Source organism: Scyliorhinus torazame, chromosome 10 (genome assembly GCF_047496885.1).
Source record: "Scyliorhinus torazame isolate Kashiwa2021f chromosome 10, sScyTor2.1, whole genome shotgun sequence".
Classification (NCBI taxonomy): Eukaryota; Metazoa; Chordata; class Chondrichthyes; order Carcharhiniformes; family Scyliorhinidae; genus Scyliorhinus; species Scyliorhinus torazame.
In genome coordinates, this window is record NC_092716.1 from 116103857 (window position 1) to 116127145 (window position 23289).

Sequence of the window (23289 nt, forward strand, 5' to 3'; positions counted from 1 at the left end):
CCCAGGGTTGCCAGTAGGAGACCACAAGCCCCTCAAACACTCCTTTCAGCTCATAACAGCTTGGATGTTTATCAGGTCTTTGACACCCAGGCGAATTCCAGAGAGATAGACATCCTTTGTTGAAGACCTTGTGGAGAGGTGGGAGTCATGTGAGCTAGGCCTCTAGCTTGTGGAACAAGTAATATTGCTATGCTGAACTGTATAACTTGGTCTGCTGCTATTGTTATGGGCCAGGGTTTAGAGAACCCCAAAGTGTATCATGGAGTTCACCTGACCCACAACTTTTACTAGATTGTGGTATGGGGAGCACACGGCTCACTCTACAGGTGTGGTAGAGCAGAAATGGAAAAGTATTTTTTAAAGCACAACAATGTTTATTCTATGAACTCAAGTTAACCTTATTAAAACATACAGTGAACATCTTAGCAACCATTAATTCAAATACAACCCCCAAAGAATACAGCACTAAGTAATCCTTTTAGCTTTCCTTTTAACATCCATGAGACTTAAAACACCTTTTACCAGAAGCACATCAGGTTAAAGTCACTACTGTTATTATTTTGAAATCACCAGGATTGATTTACAGTCTTTAGATTACAGAGAGAGATTCATACACCTTCTGGTTGTGACTGCAGCTATCCAGTTCTGAAAACGAAACTAAAACACACCCTGCAGCAAACAGCCTAAATCGAAAGTAAAAAGCTGACAGACAGCCCAGCTCCACCCACTCTCTGACATCACTGCAGTAATAAACACCCATTTCTTAAAGGTACTCTCACTACAGATACTTATAAACACCCATTTATAAACACCCATTTCTTAAAGGTACTCTCACAAGACACTATAACATCTTCCCAGCAGGCCACACAACAGAAGCTCTGTCCAGGTCACGTGGCTCCATCTACCCTGCATCTGTTCAAAGTTCTGTGCTATTGCCTACAAGACTGATTCATATCTGCGTGCCAATCTCACCTTGTAAAGTAAACACCTCCAGGAAAGTGAATTCTACAAGATCAGGTTTCAGCCCATTATGACGAACATCTTACTGGACTTTGATTCTGGACTCCAGAACTCATGTGCACCAAGATTTATTTTCTCCCTGGTTTCTGTACTGTCAAACCTTCTTTTCTCTATCCCTTTCTTTACTGTCTAAATATGGAGGTGATGTTGCGAATATTCCTTCTCACATTTTGAGTGAGTACATAGAGACAAAGGAAGCCAAATGGTTGGGTGAATGCTGGTTTATTCACGGTCATACGAAATCTGCCTATGGCAGTAAATACACTCACAGAGTAAGTCCTGTTGGGACAACCAACATGCTGGCCCCTGTCCAGGCCGGTCTTTACACTAGGTTAATATGAGCCCCAGGTGGGCGGGCCTCCACTCTCTAGTTGGGATGCTCATATTTCACGAGTCCCACGGGGAGTTCAATCTGTGTATCCTGGTGGGCCTCTTGGGCTTATTACAGTGTGCAAATAAACTAACTGTAATAGCCTCCCAAGATCCACAGGGATGATCCAATTGATGTCCCTGTGAAATACGAGCTCCCCACTGACAGGCCTCTTGGATCATGCAAAAACCAAGCGGTTGGGGAAATACACTATTACGTCTAAAGAGGGAAACAAACCAAAATAGACTGGTGATGAGAGGAGAAATGAGTGCTGTTTAAATCAACCCCCTCATGTCTGTAACACAGAGAAAAGTGGAAGTTGCTGCTTAAACAGCCAGTTCTCCTTTAATAGTCCTTGCCATTTTTTTGTGCTGAGCCATTGAACACAGTACTTGTGGTGATGTGCATCACTGTAAATACATGTAAGCTAGACAGACACTAGAGGGAGCACCAGAAACATCACACACACACACTCAACCAATAGATAAGTCAGATGGGAGGCGACCAATGGACATTCACGATACACAAGGAGGTGACACGACCACAGGGGGGCATTACACCAACCCATACATAAAGGACACCACACACATGATCAGCCCCTTTGGCCAGTGGAGACAGTCAGTGAGGAGAGGCACAGGGTTGATTCATTATCACACCCACCACGTGGAAGACAGCATCTGGTCAGTCAGTTTAGGTAGCTGCAATAGGATTAGCAGTAGTGTCGAACTCAAGTTATAAAAGTGTACATAGTGTAAATAAACGAGTTGAAGTTATTTACACGTCTCGACCTTCCTTGACAAACACAAGGAAGCCGCTTATGTTACAAAGGAAACATAACAAAACAGTACTCTCGTTGAAACCTGGTTTTATCAGTCCTTTCTCCGAATTCCTGCTATGCAGCAGTTGTGCATTCTTTCCATGGTATATCATTGGGTGAATGCAGTGTGGTGCCTCAACTCCAAGGCCTCCTAACGGGTCTTTATGTCTGACACCATCACGCAGGATTTCCAAAAGGACTTTGCTGCTACAACCACACCCACCTGATTTTTGCAATAAAAACAGAATATGCTGTGGAAAAATGAGCAAATGGAGAGAAATTTCAGGTTGATGACCTTTCAGCAGAACCTGATTTATGGGCTTGGTGTTTACCTGCTTGTTCAGCTGCTAAACTATCTGAACTTTAACCAATCATAAATTTATATGATGCAATCTAACAATTAGAATGTACCTCAATGCCTGCAGGTCAGGGTACTACCTATGATCAAATGGCTGGCAGCTTAGATAATTGGCACCACAATCTATCCTACGGAACATTAAATAGGGCATTAACGCTAATTGTAACGCTTCACAGCAGTTTTATTTTTGAAATGATACCAACTCTATAACAACACTCTTATCTTCTACCAGGATAGACATCATTGAAATGATCCCAGCTTTGATAGTTTATCTTGCAGCTCCAAGCATACCTTTATATGCTTATGTGCCCAATGTGAATCACAGAGACCACGTTTTTATTATATTTTCACATGATATACTTGACAATTTGTTTTGTATTATATATTTCTAGCTTGAACGTTAAGTTACAGGTGTTGTACCCGCGTGTAGTATTTCACAAAGTAATCCGGGTGCTGTTCTACTTTATACAAGAGAAAAAAAACAGAAGTGATACATGTTACAAGAAAACAAAGACATTTAACAATATTAATAAAGAGAAAAAAGCATTGCAAAAATCGCCACCTCTGGACTCGGCGCCACCCTCATTTTTAGCCCCGTGGACATGACATTGCAAATCCCTGCCAGAATCCCCTAAGCTTCGGACATGCCCAAAACATGTCGACATGATTTGCGGGCCCTCCTACACACCTCGCACACCTGTCCTCCACCCCAAAAAACCTGCTCATTCAGGCCATCGTCATGTGTGCCCGGTGAACCACCTCGAATTGAATCAGGCTGAGCCTGGCACATGATGAGGATGTGTTGACTCCACTCCGAGCATCCTCCCATAGACCTGCCCATAACTCCTTACCCAGCTCATCTACCCACTTGTACTTTACCTCCCCTATCTGGGTTCCCTCCCACTCCATAAGCTCTTTTAAAATTTCCGAGACCTTCCTCTCCCGCACCCCCGTTTTAGAAACTACCTTGTCCTGTATCCCCTATGGCGGTAGAAGCGGAAAGGTTGAAACCTGCCTTTGAACAAAGTCCCTCACCTGCAGATAGCAAAACCCATTCCCAACTGGCAATTCAAACTCCTCCTCCAAAAAATCCCCCCCCCATCCAACATCCCCGGGATAAACCGGTGATTGTCACAAATTGGAGCCCACACCGACGCTCCCTCCACGCCCATATGCTTCCACCACTGTCTCCAAACTCTCAGAGCTGCCACCACCATCGGGCTTGTAGAGTACCGGGCCGGCGAGAATGACAGATGTGCTGTCACCAGTGCTCCAAAACTTGTGCCCTTCATGATGCCGCCTCCACCCCCTCCCATACCGACCGCGCACCCACTACCCACTTCATGGCTTTATTTGCCGCCCAGTAGTAATTCCTACGGTTCGGCAGGGCCGACCCTCCCCCCTTCGGCTCTGCTCCAACAGCACTTTCCTTACTCGCGGGGATTTACCCGCCCACACAAACTTAGAGTTCACCACATTAACCCAGGGGTTATGGGGAGAAGACAAAAGAATGCGGATGAGAAAATATCAGCCATGATTGAATGGCGGAACAGACTCGATGGGCCGAGTAGCCTAATTCTGCTCCTATGTCTTATGGTCTAACCTGCTTAACAAAGGCCTTTGGTATAAAAATAGGGAGACACTGGAAAACAAACAAAAATCTCGGGAGAACTGTCATCTTTACGTTCTGTACCCTCCCCGCCAGTGACAACGTGAGCAGGTCCCACCTCCGGAAGTCGTCCTTCATTTGCTCAACTAACCGGGCCAGATTTAATTTAAGCACCTGCTCCCATCCCCGTGCCACCTGAATTTCCAAGTATCGAAAACTCACTCCCACCATTTTAAACGGCTGCTCCCCCAGTCTCCTCTCCTGCCCCCTCGCCTGGAGCAAAAAAACCTTACTTTTTTGCCATATTCAATTTGTACCCCGAGAACCGGTCAAATTCCCCTAAGATCCGCATAATCTCTCCCATCCCCCCTAATGGGTCAGGACTATACAGGAGTAGGTTGTCCGCATACAACGAGACCCTGTGTTCCACCCCTCTGGACTAGCCCCTTCCAGTCCTTTGATGCTCTCAGCACCATCGCCAATGGCTCTATAGCCAAGGCAAACAACAGTGGGGAGAGTGGACATCCCTGCCTCGTCCCCCATCTCAGTCTGAAATATTCCGAACTCAGCCGGTTCGTCTGCACACTCGCCACAGGTGCCTGGTACAGCAACCAGACCCAGTCTACAAAACCCAAACCGCCCCAGGGTCTCCTACAAATACTTGCACTCCACCGGTCGAAGGCCTTCTCCGCGTCCATAGCGACCACCTCCCTGCCCTCGGAGGGCATCATGATGACATTGAAGAGCCTTCTAACGTTGGCCGTTAGCTGCCTTCCTTTAACAAATCCCATCTGGTCCTCCGCTATCACCTACAGAACACAATCCTTTATTCTCGAGACCAAAACCTTGGCCAACAATTTGGCATCAACAGCCCCGCTCTGTTGGCTGTTGTCTGGAACAGGTTGATGAATTGTCTCCACATCTTGTGGAAGCCAACTTCCAGCCCCTGGATGGCGAATTTGATTTTCTCCAATTGGAGAAATTCCGACAGGTCAAACAGTCAGTCTGCAGCTTTGGACGGTGCTGCTGATCACCAGCCGAACAGAATTCTTCGGCAAGCAATTAGGGAGGCAAAGGCAGTGTCAGTCCCCTTCCCATGAAGAGTTCTGGCTCGTCTGATACCCTGAAGACTACTACTTTTGGGCTTGACTCCATCCTCACCCCCACTTCCTTGGACATTGCCTGAAAGAAGGCTGTCCAGAACCCAGCAAGTCTGGGGCATGCCCAGAACATGTGGGTGTGGTTGGCCGGGATGAGGCCCCAGGTTAGGGCCTTGATCTGTGCTGTGTGGTAGTGGGACTATAATATTCAGCACCCTATTCTTTGAGCATCATTGTGCCTGAGTAATGTCATAGAATTTACAGTGCAGAAGGAGGCCATTCGGCCCATCGAGTCTGCACCGGCTCTTGGAAAGAGCACCCCACCCAAGGTCCACACCTCCACCCTATCCCCATAACCCAGTAACCCCACCCAACACTAAGGGCAATTTTGGACACTATGGGCAATTTAGCATGGCCAATCCACCTAACCCGCACATCTTTGGACTGTGGGAGGAAACCGGAGCACCCGGAGGAAACCCACGCACACACGGGGAGGATGTGCAGACTCCGCACAGACAGTGACCCAAGCCGGAATCGAACCTGGGACCCTGGAGCTGTGAAGCATTTGTGCTATCCACAATGCTACCGTGCTGCCCATAAAGTGATCTCCGTTGGGGAGTGCAATAGGTAAATAGGTAAATAGGGTGAGTTCTTGGGCGGCCTTTTCCGACTCACCTGCGGAATGTTTTTCTGGCTGTGGAGGCAGCTCACCATTGGCTGCCGGCAGGATCTTCAGGTCCCGCTGATGTCTACAGCGTTTTGCATGGCTTGTCCATCCCTCTTCCATGGAACCCACCACAGGGTTTGCCTTCAGCAGAACTGGATGATCCCACAGGGCCGGAAAATCCTGCCCCTTCTCATTCACTGGTCAAGGATCCGACTGGCACTCGCTGGCAAAAGAACCAGAGAGGAAATGAAAGTAAATACAGTGGTAGGTGGAAATCTGAAACAAAAACAGGAAATGCTAGAAAAACTCGGCATATGCGTGGCGTACTGAAGGTCTATTGGCACCATGGAACCTTATCCTGATACAAGTTGGAGTAGAGAAGGGAAGAATTTGGCAAAAGAATGTGTGTGGAGTATGGTATTAAAGGTGATGTTAAATGAACCGTGCTACTGTACAGAATTATGCTGACTGTTGTAATGTGGTAAACAGATTCCGAGCTACCATCGACCAGGTCAAACCAGAACGGCTAGAGAGTACCACCACATTGAAAGGACTTGACTATATTGAAGTTCCCGGGTCTTCCAGGCGGGATTACAGAATCAGTTTCTTCACTTACAAAGAGGCAGTCATCTCAGTGAAGGTACGTTTTTCTCTGCTACTCTGTGTTACAGTTTTTAGAAAGTCAGTGGATCAGCAGTGGGAAGACCAGAGAAGCTGTTCTCTTGAGTGCAGAGGAGGTTTAGAGGAAATTTAAAAGTGGTGTTCAAAATTACAAAGGTTATTGTTAGGATAGGTAACCAACCAGAGGCAAAAGATTAAAGATAAAAGGCAAAAGAACCAGAGAGGAACTGAAAGTAAATACTTGTGGATGGTGGAAATATGAAACAAAAACAGAAAATGCAAGAAAAGCTCGGCAGGCCTTGCAGCATCTGCGGAGAGAAATGCGGTTATCACATTTCTCCCTCTCTTTAACTCTGAAGAAGAGTTATACAGACTCAAAAAGTTAACTCTATTTCTCTCTCCACAGATGCTGCTAGACCTGTTGAGGTTTTCCAGCATTTCCTGTTTCAGAGTAGAATTTTTTTTTAATGCAGTGAACTGTTTTGATCCAGCATACGCTGTTTGAAAGGATGGTGGAAACAGATTCAACAATCACTTTCAAAAGGAAAGTGAGGAATTTTGTCAGGCAATGCGTAAAGAGCAGGGGAATAGGACTTCAAAGTGTCGCCATAGACATGGGCCGGGATTCTCCGAAATCCCAGCCGAGTGTTGACGCCGGCGCCAAAAGTGGCGTGAGCGACACTGGCTTCAACACTCGGCCGGGATTTCGGAGTGTTGGGCCTCCAGGCCCAGTTATTCTCCACGTCCTCGGAGGCTAGAATGGTGCCGGAGTGCTGTGCGCTGCTCCAGCGCCGAAAGCTGGCCCGCCATGGCCAGTGCGGGTCCACACATGCATGCCACAGCAGGCGCGTGTCCGCGCTTTTGCGCCACGGCAGTCTCCGCGCTGGCCCGCGGGCAACATGGCGGAGCCCTACAGGGACCCGGCGTGGTGGAACATAGGCCCACCCTGGAATTAGCGCGCCCACTGATCGGTTGCCCCCGATCGCGGGCCTGGCCATCGTGGAGGCCTCCCCGGAGACGGTTCCCCCCCCCACCCCTCACCATGACGGCCCCCGCAGCCAGAATGCCGAGGTCCCGTCGGGTAGGACCACATGTAAACGATGCCGGTGGGACTCAGCGGCCCCTTTCAATGGCCCCTGACCGGCGCCGCGGCGACCACGCCAGCACGATTGGCGTTGATTCTCCGGCGACCAGAAAATCGGCTGCCCACCGTCGGAGCAGCGTGGCGGGATTCGAGCCCCCCCCCCCCAGCGATTCTCCGACCCCGCGCGGGCTCGGAGAAACCTGGCCTTGGTGAGCCAAATAGTCTCCTTCCATGCATCATGATTCTCAGTGGAGCAATGGCAGTTCCCAAGATACAGGACATGCAGGTGCTGGGCAATTCTAAAATAGAGACTCTGTGTTATATATGCACTGTGGAATGATAATTATGTGACCCTCAGTGGACAGGTAATTGCACAATTGGGGCTCACAGTAAAATTCACAGTGAGTACAGGAGAGGACATCTCAAACCTATAACTGATCTTCTTCTGACCATTACATGAATAAATAGGAAACCATTGGGTCAAAATTCGTTGATTGGTATTCCCTGAAACAGTCCAGTCACAAATCAAGCACTGTATGTTTGTACACTATGATGTTCAGGATCAACGGTAGCTAACTAACAACCCAGGAATGGTGTAATTAACACTTTTTACTCCCTTCCTTCCCTAAGTCACAGATTTGTGCTTTCTTATGACTTCTCAGGGTACAGCCAGCCCTTTTCTTCCAGAATGTTGCGGGTTAAAGTCCAGTCCAGAGACTTTAGCCTATAATCTTAGGCTGACGCTCCCAGTGCAGTACGGTCGGAATGCCACACTGCTGGAGATTCCGTCTTTGCGACCTTAAACTGAGTCACTGTCTGCATCTCACATGGAAGTATAAGATACAATGGCACTATTTAAAGAATAAGAGCAGGGAGTTCATCCGATTATCCCGAACAATATTTTTAACTTAACCAACATTACTAAAAGTAATTTTGTGTTCATTATCTCAGTGTAATTTATGGAATTATGTGGAACTAGCAACAAAGCACTTTGGGATATCCAACAATCATGAAAGTGCGACAATCTCCGTAGAGACTGGTAACCTTTTTTTAAAGTTGAAATCTCAAATCCCAATTATTCTTTTAAAAGTAGAAATCTGAAATCCCAATTATATACTGAAAAAATTAAGCCAAAATGTTCCACATTTAAAACAGGAATTTTTCATATCCAAGAATCAAACAGGGAAACTTAAACCTAGAATCAACATAGTTTAAACATGAATTAACAGGCTAATTGTGGTTTATTATAAACTATAAATTACACATTAAATGACAAATACAACAAAGGTAAATTTTACCAATTGGCTCAACAACCGACTCGGCAAGGATGTAATCAATCTCCAACATAAAGTTCTTCAAAACTCTGCCTTCCTCACAAAGAATTTTAGTTCTTCTTCGAGCACTTAGCTGGATCCTCAGCTGACAGCAGTGCACCTGAATGGTACGGACACAACCTTCACCAAAGATAGCACACGCCTGGAGATCCTCCTCAATTCTACTCACAATAAGGGCAGCAAGGTGGTGCAGTGAGTAGCACTGCTGCCTCATGGCGCCGAGGTCCCAGGTTTGATCCCGGCTCTGGGTCACTGTCCGTGAGGAGTTTACACATTCTCCCCATGTTTGAGTGGGTTTGGCCCCCCCAACCCAAAACGATGTGCAGAGTAGGTGGATTGGCCACGCTAAATTGCCCCTTAATTGGAAAAAATGAATTGGGTACTCTGAATTTATAAAAACAACCTCTACTTACAATAGTCTGAATGGTGTAGATCCACTGCAGTTATCTCTATGTAACAGAAACAACTGCAACAACTTTTTGTCTATTCTCAGAATCTGGGGACGAGATTCTCTGACCTCCCCGCAGTACATTTCTCAGCGGAGGGAGGCAGCCCACCTTTGGCTGGCAGCAGGGTCTTCTGGTCCCGCCACTGTCAATGGCGCTTACCATTGAATCCAGTCTCTGCTGCTGGGGAAACCCATGGTGGGGGTTCACCATCAGCAGGACTGGAAGATCCCACCGGTGTGAACACCGGAACATCTCACCTTGGATCTAGCTTCTGTCTTCTTCAGTCTGCCTGTACTGCACCATGGGAATCATCATCAACTACTGAGCTCTGATGGCTCGGTGTCCTATATATTTCCACCAGTTTCAGTCTCCCCAGAAGTCATGGTTTTCAATTTCAGTTTCATTCTTAGATTCCTGGAAGGGTCAGTTTCTTTTCTCAGATTCCTTTCAATTAGGGTCCATATCAAAAAATAGGCGGCGGGATTCTCCGTTTCTGAGACCTTGGGCCAGATTCTCCGTTTCTGAGGCTAAGTGTGGAGAATCTGTGTTTTACCTGAAAAAAATCTTTGCCGCCCCCTCACCGATCCTGCGACTGGTGAGGGGCTACTAGCTGCGCCACGTAAAACAACCAGCCTCCAGAAAATAAACGGCTGGAGAATGGCTATATCCATGGCCACACATGCGCATGGTGATGACCTGCAGCAGTCACACCGCAAAACATGGCGCCGAAGACCCTACCTGCCAGCTAGTGCCCCCTGGCCACTCCCTGGCTACCCCCCACCAGACCCCCCAGCCCTCACGGAAGCCCCCCCTGGCCAGCAGCATGGCTCCCGCCCGACTGTGACACAGTCCGCAGCCGCCATGCCGGGCTCCTGTTGTGTCATGTACTCTGGGATAACACAGGCTGCAACTTGATGCAGCTTTGACCAAAAGATACTCCAGACTTTGAAGTAAGTTCAATGTGATTTATTGAACCATTAGCTCAGTTCTCTATGAGTTCGACTCTCCTGCTAATCTTGCTCTTGTAACTCAATCTAACTAACCAGTCTGCTATAAGCCACGTGGTGGGTGTGATGCTTCTAATCTGCCCCTGTCCTTCTCTCAAAGTGTCGCCTGTGGAAAGAGACAGAGCATGTGTTCCCTGTCCTTATATATGGGTTGTGTAATGCCCCCTTGTGGTAGTGTCACCTCTGGGTGTCTTGACTGCCCATTGGTCGTGTCCTATTCTATGTGTTCATTAGCTGTATGTCTGCATGTCATGATGTCCCTGGTGCTCCCTCTAGTGTTTACTTAGTCGTAGTACAAAGAACAACAAAGAACAAAGAAATGTACAGCACAGGAACAGGCCCTTCGGCCCTCCAAGCCCGTGCCGACCATACTGCCCGACTAAACTACAATCTTCTACACTTCCTGGGTCCGTATCCTTCTATTCCCATCCTATTCATATATTTGTCAAGATGCCCCTTAAATGTCCCTATCGTCCCTGCTTCCACTACCTCCTCCGGTAGTGAGTTCCAGGCACCCACTACCAGGCACCTACGCAATGTAGTATATTTACATTAACCCCTTGTGTATTTACAGTGATGCATATCACCACAGCTCCCACACGGCTGAGACCACAAGTGAACCGTGCCATCTGGTACCCGGCCATTCAGGGGCGGAGCATTGTGGGAGGGCCTTCAGGTGACGTGCTGAGACTGTCCCAACGGCATGCGGTGTGTGATCCAATGATGCTGTTTTGTAGGGGGCGGAGCATACAAAACCTGCATCAAACAGGCATCGCCCACCGATTTCGACACCAAAATGGATTCGCCGCCTTATTGCCGATTACGAAATCAACGTCGGGGAACGGAGAATGCCGCACTAAGTGTTGATGCCAACACAGAATCCATGGACTTTCACGACAGCAAAACTGGTGACGTACCTGGACTGATTCCCCTGCTATTAAGGGTCTAGCATCGATCCAAGTGGAACACAATCGAATTCTAATGAGAAACGGTAGCAAATTCGCCGGTTTCGCGATTAACACTCAGGACAAGCTGCAGCCGCACAGACACACTTCACTCCCGACATACATCATCCCAGCCAATAAGATGGCAGCCCCACGTTTCACAGACGCCGAGCTGGTGCCCTGGCCACTGAGGCCACCGGCTGCCTGTCTCACGGACTGTCTCACACTGGTGTTTTCTGTTTCCCCCCCCACCCCCCAGCAGAATGCCGCTCACAATCGCCGGGAGCGGGAGAAGATAGGAGGGGGACCACCGAACCTGCGGCCCCTCACCATGGCTGAGCAGAGGGCCCTGGAAGTGGTCGCCGACCAGGAGGAAAGGGAGGTTGCCAAAGTGGAGTACGGCCGTGGGCAAGGAAATGGGACCTCGCTTAGTTGCGGTTCCCCATGACACGTGTGTCAACCCCCCTCCCCCCAACACCACCCTCACCCCACACCACCCTCACCCTAACCCACCACGACCCCCAACCCCCACCCACACACCCACCTCCACTCCCCCCTGGCCCATGGTCTAATCATGCGTCTTGTCTTGTGTTTTGCAGGACCAGCTGGGGACGGGGCTGATCCACCTTGCATTCCCCACCCCCAGCCAGTGCCACAGTTGGAGCCCCCCTATGAACTGAGCAGTGATGGGAGCAGCTCGGACACCAGCCCTCCGCCCAAGACTCAGGAGGCCCCGGAGCTCGGGTCGGAGGATGACAGTGATTTTCCATCACAGCTGTCTCCAACACCCTCCACCATCCCAGAGACACTCACTTTGGTTGGGCATGTTAGTGAAGAGGCCCCTGGGAGACTATCTGGTGCTCACCACACAGCTGCTCCAGTACAGCAGTTGGAGGTAGGAACACCTGAGGGGGTGGACAGTCGGCGGGCAGGCCGACCCCAGGAACGAGCTGCTGTCCAGACGGGTCTCGGCTTCTGGAACGGACAGTCCCATCTATAATGGAGATGCAGTCGCAGAGCCAAGGACTACATTTGGCGTCGTCAGCGAGCATGCAGTGGGGAGTCCAACTGCGTGCAGCAGCTGCAGGTGGTGCCGACAATGTGTGCCACCCAGGCCAACATCGTATGGGTGGCGTCCACAGTGGAGGCATTGGGGGCGACGGTCGTGGTTATGGATCAGCATGTCCAAGGCCTAGAGCATTTTCTGCAGGCGCTGGCCGAGACCCAGGGCAGGGTTGCTGTCTCACAGGCAACCATGCTAGAGCCACCTGGACATCACAGTAGCGCTCCTGAACGTGGCCCAGTCATTTCAGGCCATGGCTGGGAACATTAGTAGCATTCTCCCAGGTGCTGGCCAATGTGGGGTAGATACAGAGGGAGGTGGCCCAGGCCCAGAGGGAGATAGTACAATCAACGGCTGATGTGACACAAACAAATCTGTATATATTTGTTCACATTAAGTGCCTGTTGCCACTGTTGCAACGTGCCTCGGTGCTCTGTCAGATGGGTGGGCTACCTGGGCTGGCCATGGCGGCGGGGGAGGAGTGCTGTTGGGGGGGGGGGGGGGGTGATGGGTGGTCCTTGTGGGTGGCCTGGGCTCCACACACACACACACACCCCGCCTGACCGTCCCCACCATCGTCCCCCAGGGATTCGATGACACAGTGTGATGGAATGGCAAGCTCACATGCAGGGGTCACCCAGGTGGATGGTGGACAGTGCTGCTGTGGGCATGAGTCAGATATTGCCAAACGATGTGGAACACCAGAGCTCATCGCAGAGAAGGTTGTCATTATCCTCCATTACATGGGCCGGAACCGCTGTTACTGCCAACCCAGGGCCCCCATCCCGTCGTGCGACAGGTATGTATCATGGAGGGGGTTGCAGGCGGGGGGGTGGCCAGGGAGGTGCAAGGGTGGGGGTGGTGTGAAGGGGTGTGGGGGTGGGATGCGGGTCCATGCCCTTGTCGCCCATGAGCCAGCCCCCAGCCTGAGGGGGGGTCTTGAATATGTCAGGAATGGTCGAGTGTGCCAGGATGAAGGAGGCGTGAACACTGCCCGGGTATCGAGCGCAGACATGTATGCTGCACAGCTGATGGTCACTTATCAGCTACACGTTCATCGAGTGTAACCCCTTTCGGTTTGTGTAGAGCGGTCATCTCCTGCTGCTCGTAGGCAGACATGCATCTTGTCGATCTCCCCCTGGACCTGGGCATCCCTGCAATGGCGCCGAACCTCGCTGCCCGGGCAGCCTGGTAGGCTTAATCCACGTTGAAATGGATGTATTGACCCGCCTGGGCATATAAGGCCTCCGTGAAGACAGGGATGCACCTGTGCACCGAGGTCGATGAGATCCTGGACAGGTCCCCACTTGGCACATGGAAGGACCCCGCCACATATACGTTCAGGCGATCTCCACCTAGTTGGCCACCAGGAGCGGGTGTCCTCCCTCATACCCCGACGGTGCCAGGTGTGCCATCATCTGGCAGATATGTTGCTCTGTCTCGCGGAGTCTTCGAAGCCATGCCCGGTCCGGCAGGTCCGAATGACAGGCGGTGCCGGTACACACGAGGCCTCAAGCGGCGCCTCCTTGGCACCTCCTCCTCCTCGGCCTGTTGGGCAACTCGCTCTCCATTCTGGGTGGCTGCCAACTGTCCCTCTGCGGCACGCTCCGCTGCTGCATGCTCCACTGCTGCAGCTGCCTCCTCCTCAAGCAATGCCCATTCGTTCAGTTGCAGGACATCCCCCAGGGCTGTGGCGACTAGCAGGAAGGCCGCCATTGCTGGTTGAATTCCAATATCCATTGGCTGCAGGGGATAAAATGCCGACATGTTAGCATGGTGCATACCCCTGTGCCAGCCAGGTCCAATGGCTATATGGTGGCCCTGGTTGGCACTTCGGGCTGTGCCCCCTAATGTCCCTACACCTCCCATCCACACACCCCTGGCTCCGACGTTGGCCAGCACAGTGGGGGCCTCTGGCTCTGGTGCCCGTCCCTGATGTCTGGGGTACTGTCGGCTGGCACTGCGCCTGCCAGGAGTATGGGGATATGCACCCAGATGGGCTACTGTGGGTGTTGCCCTGGGTGGGCCACCAGTGGGTTGGCCTTCCGTGGTAACCCTGTGCTGCGTGGTAATGGGGTTCATTGGGTTGGGTGCTGCCTGAGCAGTCGGGCGCTATTTTGATTCTCGGTCTCGCTTACGTACCGTTGGGCCGTTTCTCTGAGTTCCTGCCAATCGGGGCCTTCTTCCTGGTCTAGCTGTGGGCCAAAGGTGTCTCTAAACCCATTTTGAACTGTTTGCAGGGATTGCAACCTTGCAATTTGCGGCCTGCATTTGGCATGGTCCAGCGAATTCTGTCTCTGTTCCGTGGTGGAACTGTGGAGTGCTCGGAGGACTGCTTTTAGGTCCTCGCACTGTTTCTTTAGCTGCTGTACCTGATTCTCTGTCTCTTCTCTTACCAGTATAGCACGTTGTGTGTCCTGGTAGGACTTATCATATTGGATTTGGAAACTGCTAAGGTGGGCGAGACAAGATTGATGTGCCCTCTTGACATCATCCATTTCCTTGTCCTTCGCTGCTAACTGCTCCCGGAGCTGTACATTTAACTTCTCGCTTTCACTTAAATCTCCCTCCCAACATTTCTCCTTCTCCTCTAGCTGCTTGCGGAGCGTCCTCACGACCTCCTCTGTGCCTCGCAATTGTGCCAGACAGGACATGACTGCCATCGGCTTACAAACCTTAGTCACACTCTTCTTATGGATCTCGGTCAGGCTGTCCCACCAGGTCCATCCTATGCTGCCAGGACCTGTCTCTTCATTCGTGCAAAACTCAGCCCATAGGGCCATCCTTTCCCCTTTAGGTACTTCCTGATCTCTTCTTCCCATACGGGACACTGTTCTGATCTATTGGTCGCTGCGACCTCGGGCTCTTGTGGATGCACAAGGTGTTCCATTGCCTTCATGGCCATCCCGACAAATACTTCTGACTCTTACCGGAAATTTGAAACAAGGGGGAGTAAAGCAGAGATGCAAACACGGGTACGGCTTAAGCTATTTTCCGGTTTATGTTTCCGGTTTCACGCAACAAAATCTATCGAGTTTACCTTATATCCCTTTGTTAGTACGCATGCAAATTACACACTTCTGAATTCTGGAGGTTTGATCGATACTGGTTTCTTACTTTGCTAATTTGGATTCTAATTCAAATGCTTTTGTGGGTTCTCTCGGAGTGACACGGTCACTTCTGGGTCGAGACCCGTCAGATGTCACCAATAAATGTTGCCGATTCTTTTTCTACTTGGTCTTTTCTGTGGCTCTGTTCCAATTAGGGCAATCAGCGAATTTGCCTTTCTTTCTATGCTATCTATGTCCGAATGCTTAGAGTCGCCAGGTATCGAATGATACCACCACAAGTTTCAACCGGCTGTTGATCAAAGAGCCAAACACCAGTTAGTTAGTTCAAGGTCAAGGGTACTTTATTTACACACAATTAGTCATGCAACATAAACACTACTAGTTAACTACACCTATCAACTAAGACAACCTGTACTTAACGGGCACCCTGCTTAGGTCAGAAAACAGTGGCCGCTGTTCAATTCTGGATCTCTCGGGTTCGAAGGAGTAACTGCTGCTCAGCTGGGCTCATCCATCTGGTAGCGGGCGTTGAACTTGGACTCGCTTCTGGTGTTGCTATGATTGGCGATGGCTGTGACTGGGGTACCAAGGCCAAAAGAGAGCGAACATATGGCGAACTCTTCTTCTTATACTCAGGGGGTTTTCGCACTCTTTTGGGCGGTCCTTCGATTTGGGCCTTACTAATTGGGTGATCCCTGATTACTCTGTTCGATTCCTTAGCCAATAAGTGGGCGGGGATCTGGATGGCTGGGCATGTCCCAAGCAGTCACTGACCCTGTTGTTTGCATTTCCCTTGGACAGGGAATGGTGCCAAAATGTCTGGGACTGTCCCGGTTGCTTGAGTACCAGTCCTTTGTTTTGGGGAAGATGGGCCATCAAATGCTAATCGGCCTGATTAACATGCTTATGGGACAGAGTTTCGATACCATTTGGACTTTTGCTGACAAATATGCATTTCAGGCTCTGAGCCGGCCTGATTCTTGGCTTGTCAATTTTACCCACTAGTCTTTGCGAGTTCCTCTGCACCTAGTTCGAAGTGGCCACCCCAGATGGCTACAGTGTTCTAGTGCAAAGAACCGACAAAGGCAATTCACACCATTTCACCTTGAGGCTGCACTGACTTCCTGATGCATTTAGAGTGGATGACCCATGCCTGGTATGGAGGGAAGATCTTATGAGGAAAGGCTGAGGGACTTGAGGCTGTTTTCGTTAGAGAGAAGAAGGTTAAGAGGTGACTTAATTGAGGCATACAAGATGATCAGAGGATTGGATAGGGTGGACAATGAGAGCCTTTTTCCTCGGATGGTGATGTCTAGCAAGAGGGGACATAGCTTTATATATAAGACAGATGTCAGAGAGTAGTAAGTGCGTGGAATGCCCTACCTGCAACAGCAGTGGACTCGCCAACATTAAGCGCATTCAAATGGTCATTGGATAGACATATGGACGATAAGGGAATAGTGTAGATGGGCTTTAGAGTGGTTTCACAGGTCAGCGCAACATCGAGGGCCGAAGGGCCTGTACTGCGCTGTAATGTTCTATGTTCTAAACTTCACATTTAAGGATTACTGCCTCAGTGAAGGTTTTGGTATTCTATAACTCAGTATTTCTCTGCAGATATTCTTGTATTCTTTGCAATACTTTGGTGGAAATAAATATGTAGAATTAAAGGTATTCCCCATACATGATGGTGAGAGAATAATAGGTTGGAGCAAACATTCTGATCCTGAAAACTGGAAAGAATGTGGAGAATTCAAGGAAACTGCGGCTTCAGAATTTGTTTTTAGTTTATATTTTTAAACTGTTGTTCAGGAAATGCTAAATGTATATAATTTATACTCTTCAGCATTCAAAGAATCCCTATTGGCGTCACGGTCGCACAGTGGTTAGTACTGTCACTTCACAGCGCCAGGGTCCCAGGTTCGATTCCGGCTTAGGTCACTGTCTGTGCAGAGTCTGCACGTTCTCCCTGTGTCTGCGTGGATTTCCTCCAGGTGCTCCGGTTTTCTCCCACAAGTCCTGAAAGACATGCTTGTTAGGTGAATTAAACAGTCTGAATTCTCCCTCAATGTACCCGAACATAGTGTGGCGACGAGGGGATTTTCACAGTAACTTCATTGCAGTGTTCATGCAAGCCTACTTGTGACAATAATAAAGATTATTATTATCATTGAGTCAGTACCAACCCTCCGAAAGAGCACTCCATCCAGGTCCACTCCACTCCCCACCATGCCCTATCCCCGTAACTCCGTAAGCTAAACTTCACATTCCCCCCGTAACCTAACCTTCACATCCCTGGACACAAAGGGGCAATTTTAGCATGGTACACCTAACCTGCACATCTTTGGACTGTGGGAGGAAACTGGAGCACCCGGAGAAAACCCATGCAGAGCTGGGGTGAACATGCAAACTCCAGACAGGCAGTCACTCAAGACTGGAATCGAACCCAGGTCTCTGGCGCTGTGAGGAAGCAGTATTAAGCACTGTGCCACCATGCTGCCTGACTGCCAGTCGTAGAACTGTAAATTCTTAAAGGAGGCAAATAGGTTTGGATCAATGTTTTTGAATGTCTACCAGAATTGCAAGTTGTATCTGATAGGTGGGCCCAGATGGTATTGAGTCGATTTGCTAAAACCTCTAACATTTTGCCACCACAGGTGACTTTCCGTAATGAGGTCACTCAGGAATACCTGTACTACATTGTAAACATTAAATCCATATCTCCTGGCCTACACGGCACCATCGAGTTGGTGGGACCAGTTCGCCAGAGCACTACCGGGACTGTGATAGTTGAGAATCCATTGACCATCCCCACTGTATTCATCATGGATTGTAAACTCTCAGACATCTCTCTTCCAACACAGCTCATTGTCCCACCACAGGCTAAGGTAAGAGCCAAGAGGCCGGAACAGTGAGTCAGGTGTTCAGGGCAAAGAGCCAGGAGGCCGGGGAATGAGTCGGGCTGTCGGAGTAGAGAGTCCAAAACATTAGACTCAGTTGGCCGCTTGAGCCTGCTCTGCCATTCAGTCAAGATCAAGGCTTGTTTATTGTGACATTAAATCCACTTTCCTGCCTGTTCGCCATAACCCTTGACTCACTTGTTGATCAAAAACATGTCTAACTCAGCCTTGAATATATTCAATGACCCAGCCTCCACTGTTCACTGAGGGAGAGAATTGCAAATATTAACAACCCTCCGAGAGGCATCGACAAATGGGGAACCATCCTCGGTAAATCTTTTCTGTCATACCCTCTCAGTAGTTTCATTTTAATGCACTGCAATGAGTATAGGCCTCACCTACTCAACCTTTCCTCATAAGAAATCCCTTCATCCCAGGAATCAGCCTTGTGAACCGTTTCTCAACTGTCTCCAATGTAATTATGTCCCTCCTTAGGGAAGGTGACCAAAACTGCACCATTGCTGTGCTTAAGGACGGGCATCCATGCATTGGTACAGGATAGATGTTGAGAGGATGTTTCCCCCCCCCCCCCCACCCTCACCACCCATGGGAACTTGGGACACAGTTTAAAAACAAGGTGTCTCCCATTTAGGATGGAGGAATTTCCTAACTCTATCAGAGAGTCGTTAATCTTTGTAATTCTCTCCCACAGTGAACGCTGGGCCATTGAATGTATTCAAGGCTGAGTTGGACAGGTTGGCACGAATGTTAAGTGTTATGGGGGGATAAGGGAGGAGGAAAGTAGAGTTAAGCTCATGATCAGATCAGCCATGTTATTGACCGGTGGAGCAAGCTCGAGGGGCCGAATGGTCAACTCCTGCTCCTAATTCTTATGTTATTGTGTATTGTGGTGTATTCACATTGCAAATATTGCCTGAAGAAAAGCAGTTCAAGATGTGTGTGGCTGACAGTCAGCAACAAAGGAACACGCTAAAATGGTGAACAATTTAAAGACAAGCACAATGTTTTCACTATTACACCAACATTTTTCACTTGCAGTAACATGGTAGCTAAAAACGGAGGAGCCACATTCATACAATGCAGGAAGTATTTCAGAGAACCAAGGAACAACTGAATCCCAATCCAGGAAGATTGCAAGCCCGATCCAGCTGGATCTACTGGCCTGAGCTAATTTAGTGAATTCAGCTGTCACCAAGTCAGATGATGTAGATCAACAGGAAGACTGCAGACATGGTCATTCCTTCATAGACCTGACCATCTGATCACCAAAAATGAAACTGTGGTGAATGTTTCCAACACATTTATGAAAAAACAGCCAGAGTGAAATGAAGGCCCCCCCTGAGAAAAATCCTGCATCCCAATAAAATTATACTTAGCGAAACAGCACACCTTGAAAGTTGGGGTTTACATTTTCCAGCCCGGAAATGACCCTGCCTTCACGAGACTGCCATCTACCCAGAGATGTCCCTTTCCCCCTGTCTGCTGATTAAGCCCTGCAGCAATCTGACTGGAGGCAATGGGTTCCTCAACCACTGCCAGGATGTTGGTCAAACTGGAGAAGCACTGCTAAACTAGATATTAGAGGGCTCTGTATGAATGGAGGAGGAAAGCAGTCATCATTGCTTGAAAAGAAATATGTATTTTGTTGACTTGAAACGTTTATTTGTACCAATTGGGGTCCTGTTCCTATCCACACTCTCACAGCACTAGCAATGACATCTGGGCTACTGCTATTACTAGGTCCCTCTGATTGGCTTTGAATGCAGGACCCTGGGCCCTATTAGGTGTTTCCTGCATCCCGCATTCAAATACGGAGACAGGAAACAGAAAGAACTATGACAGAGGTTGTTTTCCCTAAAGTAACCAAATTTACATGGGAACCTTACATGTGGGAAGCTGGTCCCAACCACCCAAAGATAAAGGCAGGGTATTGGTGCTAATATGGAACAGGGTTGTGTGGGATGAGTCATGTTGGGGGTGGGAAGAGAGTGTACAAAATTTCTGGTTCATTCTGAACCTGATGCAAACTCTCAGGGTGCTGCTGGTAGTATTCCTGTGGGATTTCTGTCAAACCTCAATGTACTGCTTTGCCTCCATAGGGTTTACTGAATTTTGAATATCAACCACTGAGAGTGGGCGAAGTCACCGGACGCCTTACACTGAGCAGCAATGAGTTGGGAGTCTACCATTATGACCTGATCCTGAAAGGCAAAACAGCGGGATTCGAGAAACCCCTCCACTTCCGGACCACCTTTGGTTCCAGCCAGACCCTCAGTGCCAAGTTTGTGAATCACTCCCGCCAGAAAATTGAGTTCTCGTGCAAGGTAGGTTCTAGATGAAGCAAGATGTCTTCTGAAGCATTAGACATGTTGGCCTGGGCCAGTGGTTAGACGACAATTTCATCAGTGGCTGAGAGACAGACGGTCATGGCCCATCTAGTAACCTATAACCAAACCTGCACATTCCTGGACATTAAGGGACAATTTAGCATGGCCAATCTACCTAATCTACACATCTTTGGACTGTGGGAGAAAACCCACCCAGACACGGGGATAATGTGCAAACTCCTCATAGACAGTGACCCAAGGCTGGAATCGAACTTGGGTGCCTGGTGCTGTGAGGCAACAGTCCTAACCACCGTGCCACCATTTGTCTATTCCAAAGTCATCTAAAGTTTTAATTTGTTCGGTGATTATTTAGTCTTGGATTTTAGCTTCATTGTTTTTCAGCTTATTTATTGCTCTTCTTACTTGTGTTTCATGATCATTGGATCATCACATTGAATTGAAGCATATTTTGATCACTATTAGATAAATGCTCTTGATCGAGGTTAACTCAATCTAGCTCATCACTAAATCTAGTGCAACCTGCACTGGCACACATTGCTACAGACAACTGTCATGAATGCATTCAAGAAATTTATTAAGGGGTCAAGAAGTAAGGCAGGGGGTAGAACAAGGCAAGGTCGTGCAGGGTCCAGCAGAAAGAGGAGGAGTCCGACAGGTCAGTGGGAAACGGGGGGAACAAGGTGAGGATGCTGCGTCAGCAAAGCAAGACTAGAGAAGGCAAACAGATGGAAGGCAGAGGGAAGGACAACTAACATGTTAACATGCACACAGAAGTAGACTACAAAAGATTAATAACATGATTAACTTGAGATCATAATCTATGCTGACACTCCAATGCAGCTTGAGGGAGTGCTGTACTGTTGGAGATGCCGTCTTTCAGATGAGGCACTGTGCAAAGTCCTGTCTGCCAACTTGTAAAAGATTCCGTAGCCACCAATTCAAATACAAGTGGGAGATTTCTCCCAAATATTTATTAAACAGCCAACATTGCTGAATCGTATTACCTGGTCATTTATCACATTGTTGTTTCTGGGCCCTTGTTGTGCATAACTGAATAATTTCCATTTTATAACTTCAAAAGCTATTTGGTCGTAAAGCAAATGAAGCCATTCTGAAATGGCGATCAGGTCCATGTAAGTGCATGGGCTGGTGTCTCCGATTCTGCAGCTATGTCGCAGGATCCTTCTCGTCTTACAACCAAAATTCGGTGGCGCCCCCGCACCGATGCTCCATGCAGTGGGGGCTAGCAGCCGCGCAGTGTAAAGCCCCCAGGCTTTACCTGCCGATACGGACACAGAATGGCCGGGTCCGTGGCCGCGCATGCGCATGGCGGCGGCCTGCAGTGACTGCACTACACAACATGGTGCCGGCTGCGCATGGACACAGCCTGCCAAAAACTGACCCCCTGTAACCCCATTCGCCACCCCTGGACCACACCATCCAGAATATCCCTCAGTCTGTTCAAAGCTCACTATCACACTGTCCAGAATATCTCTGTGTTCATAGCTCACAGTCAAACTATCCAGAATATCTCTCATTGTGTTCACAGCTCACAATCACACTGTCCAGAATATCTCTCATTGTGTTCACAGCTCACAATCACACTTTCCAGAATATCCCTCAGTCTGTTCAAAGCTCACAATCACACTATCCAGAATATCCCTCAGTCTGTTCAAAGCTCACAATCACACTATCCAGAATATCTCTTGTGTTCTGTGTGTTGACCATTGAAATGAAGTACACAGAACACATAGTTGTTTAACTAGAAAGATGATTTATTAACAAACATGTGGAAAGATAACTAACAAACTATAATACAGACGATGGCTACTAAATGAATTCAGTGAATTCTCTTGGAGTTACTCGTCTAGCTCATCATTTGAGCCTGCACTTTACTCATTATGGTCATCGTAATTACCACCGTAGTAATCATCATCGGAGTCATTATCATCTGCAATGGCTTCTCCTGTAAAGTACGACATTGCATATGGAATTACACAAAAATTGACCAATTTGAAAGTCAGCAGCGAGTCTTGCTGCAGAACATTCATCCAATGCTCCATGCTCTGGAACTTCAGGAGGACTGAAAAATTGAAGAAAGAGTCCTTTGGTACAGCTTTCATAATTATTTTACCAGTGCCTCGACCCTTATGCTTCTGCTTCATTTTAATGCTTTTCAGTGTGACATTTTTTTCCTTTCTCCCAGTCGATCTGGCACCCTGTGCAGCCCGTGACTTCTGGTTTGTCAAAGAATAAAAAGTCTAACTCGTCAGGCCGTGACTTCATCTGGTACACTTTTGTGACAAACTCATTTGTGAAATACTCATTTGGCTTGAACATAAATTCCAGAGTGAAGCTCATTGGCTGTTCAAGCTATGAACATTTTACGTTCACATCTTGGAGATGTTTTAAGATAGGCTCATCATGCTCCTTTATAATAATAATCTTTATTGTCACAAGTAGGCTTACATTAACAATGCAATGAAGTTACTGTGAAAAGCCCCCA

At 48.5% G+C, this 23289-nt stretch overlaps 1 protein-coding gene across 1 annotated transcript in view; it reads left to right on the forward strand.

The window, feature by feature from the left end:
* Positions 1-23289, forward strand: part of hydin (HYDIN axonemal central pair apparatus protein) — a 1604351-nt gene that overhangs the window by 1572194 nt on the left and 8868 nt on the right. The window contains exons 84-86 of the mRNA XM_072518656.1: positions 6431-6581; positions 18172-18402; positions 20535-20759. Of these exons, the coding sequence (XP_072374757.1) occupies positions 6431-6581; positions 18172-18402; positions 20535-20759 (607 nt within the window). The remainder of the gene's footprint in view (positions 1-6430; positions 6582-18171; positions 18403-20534; positions 20760-23289) is intronic.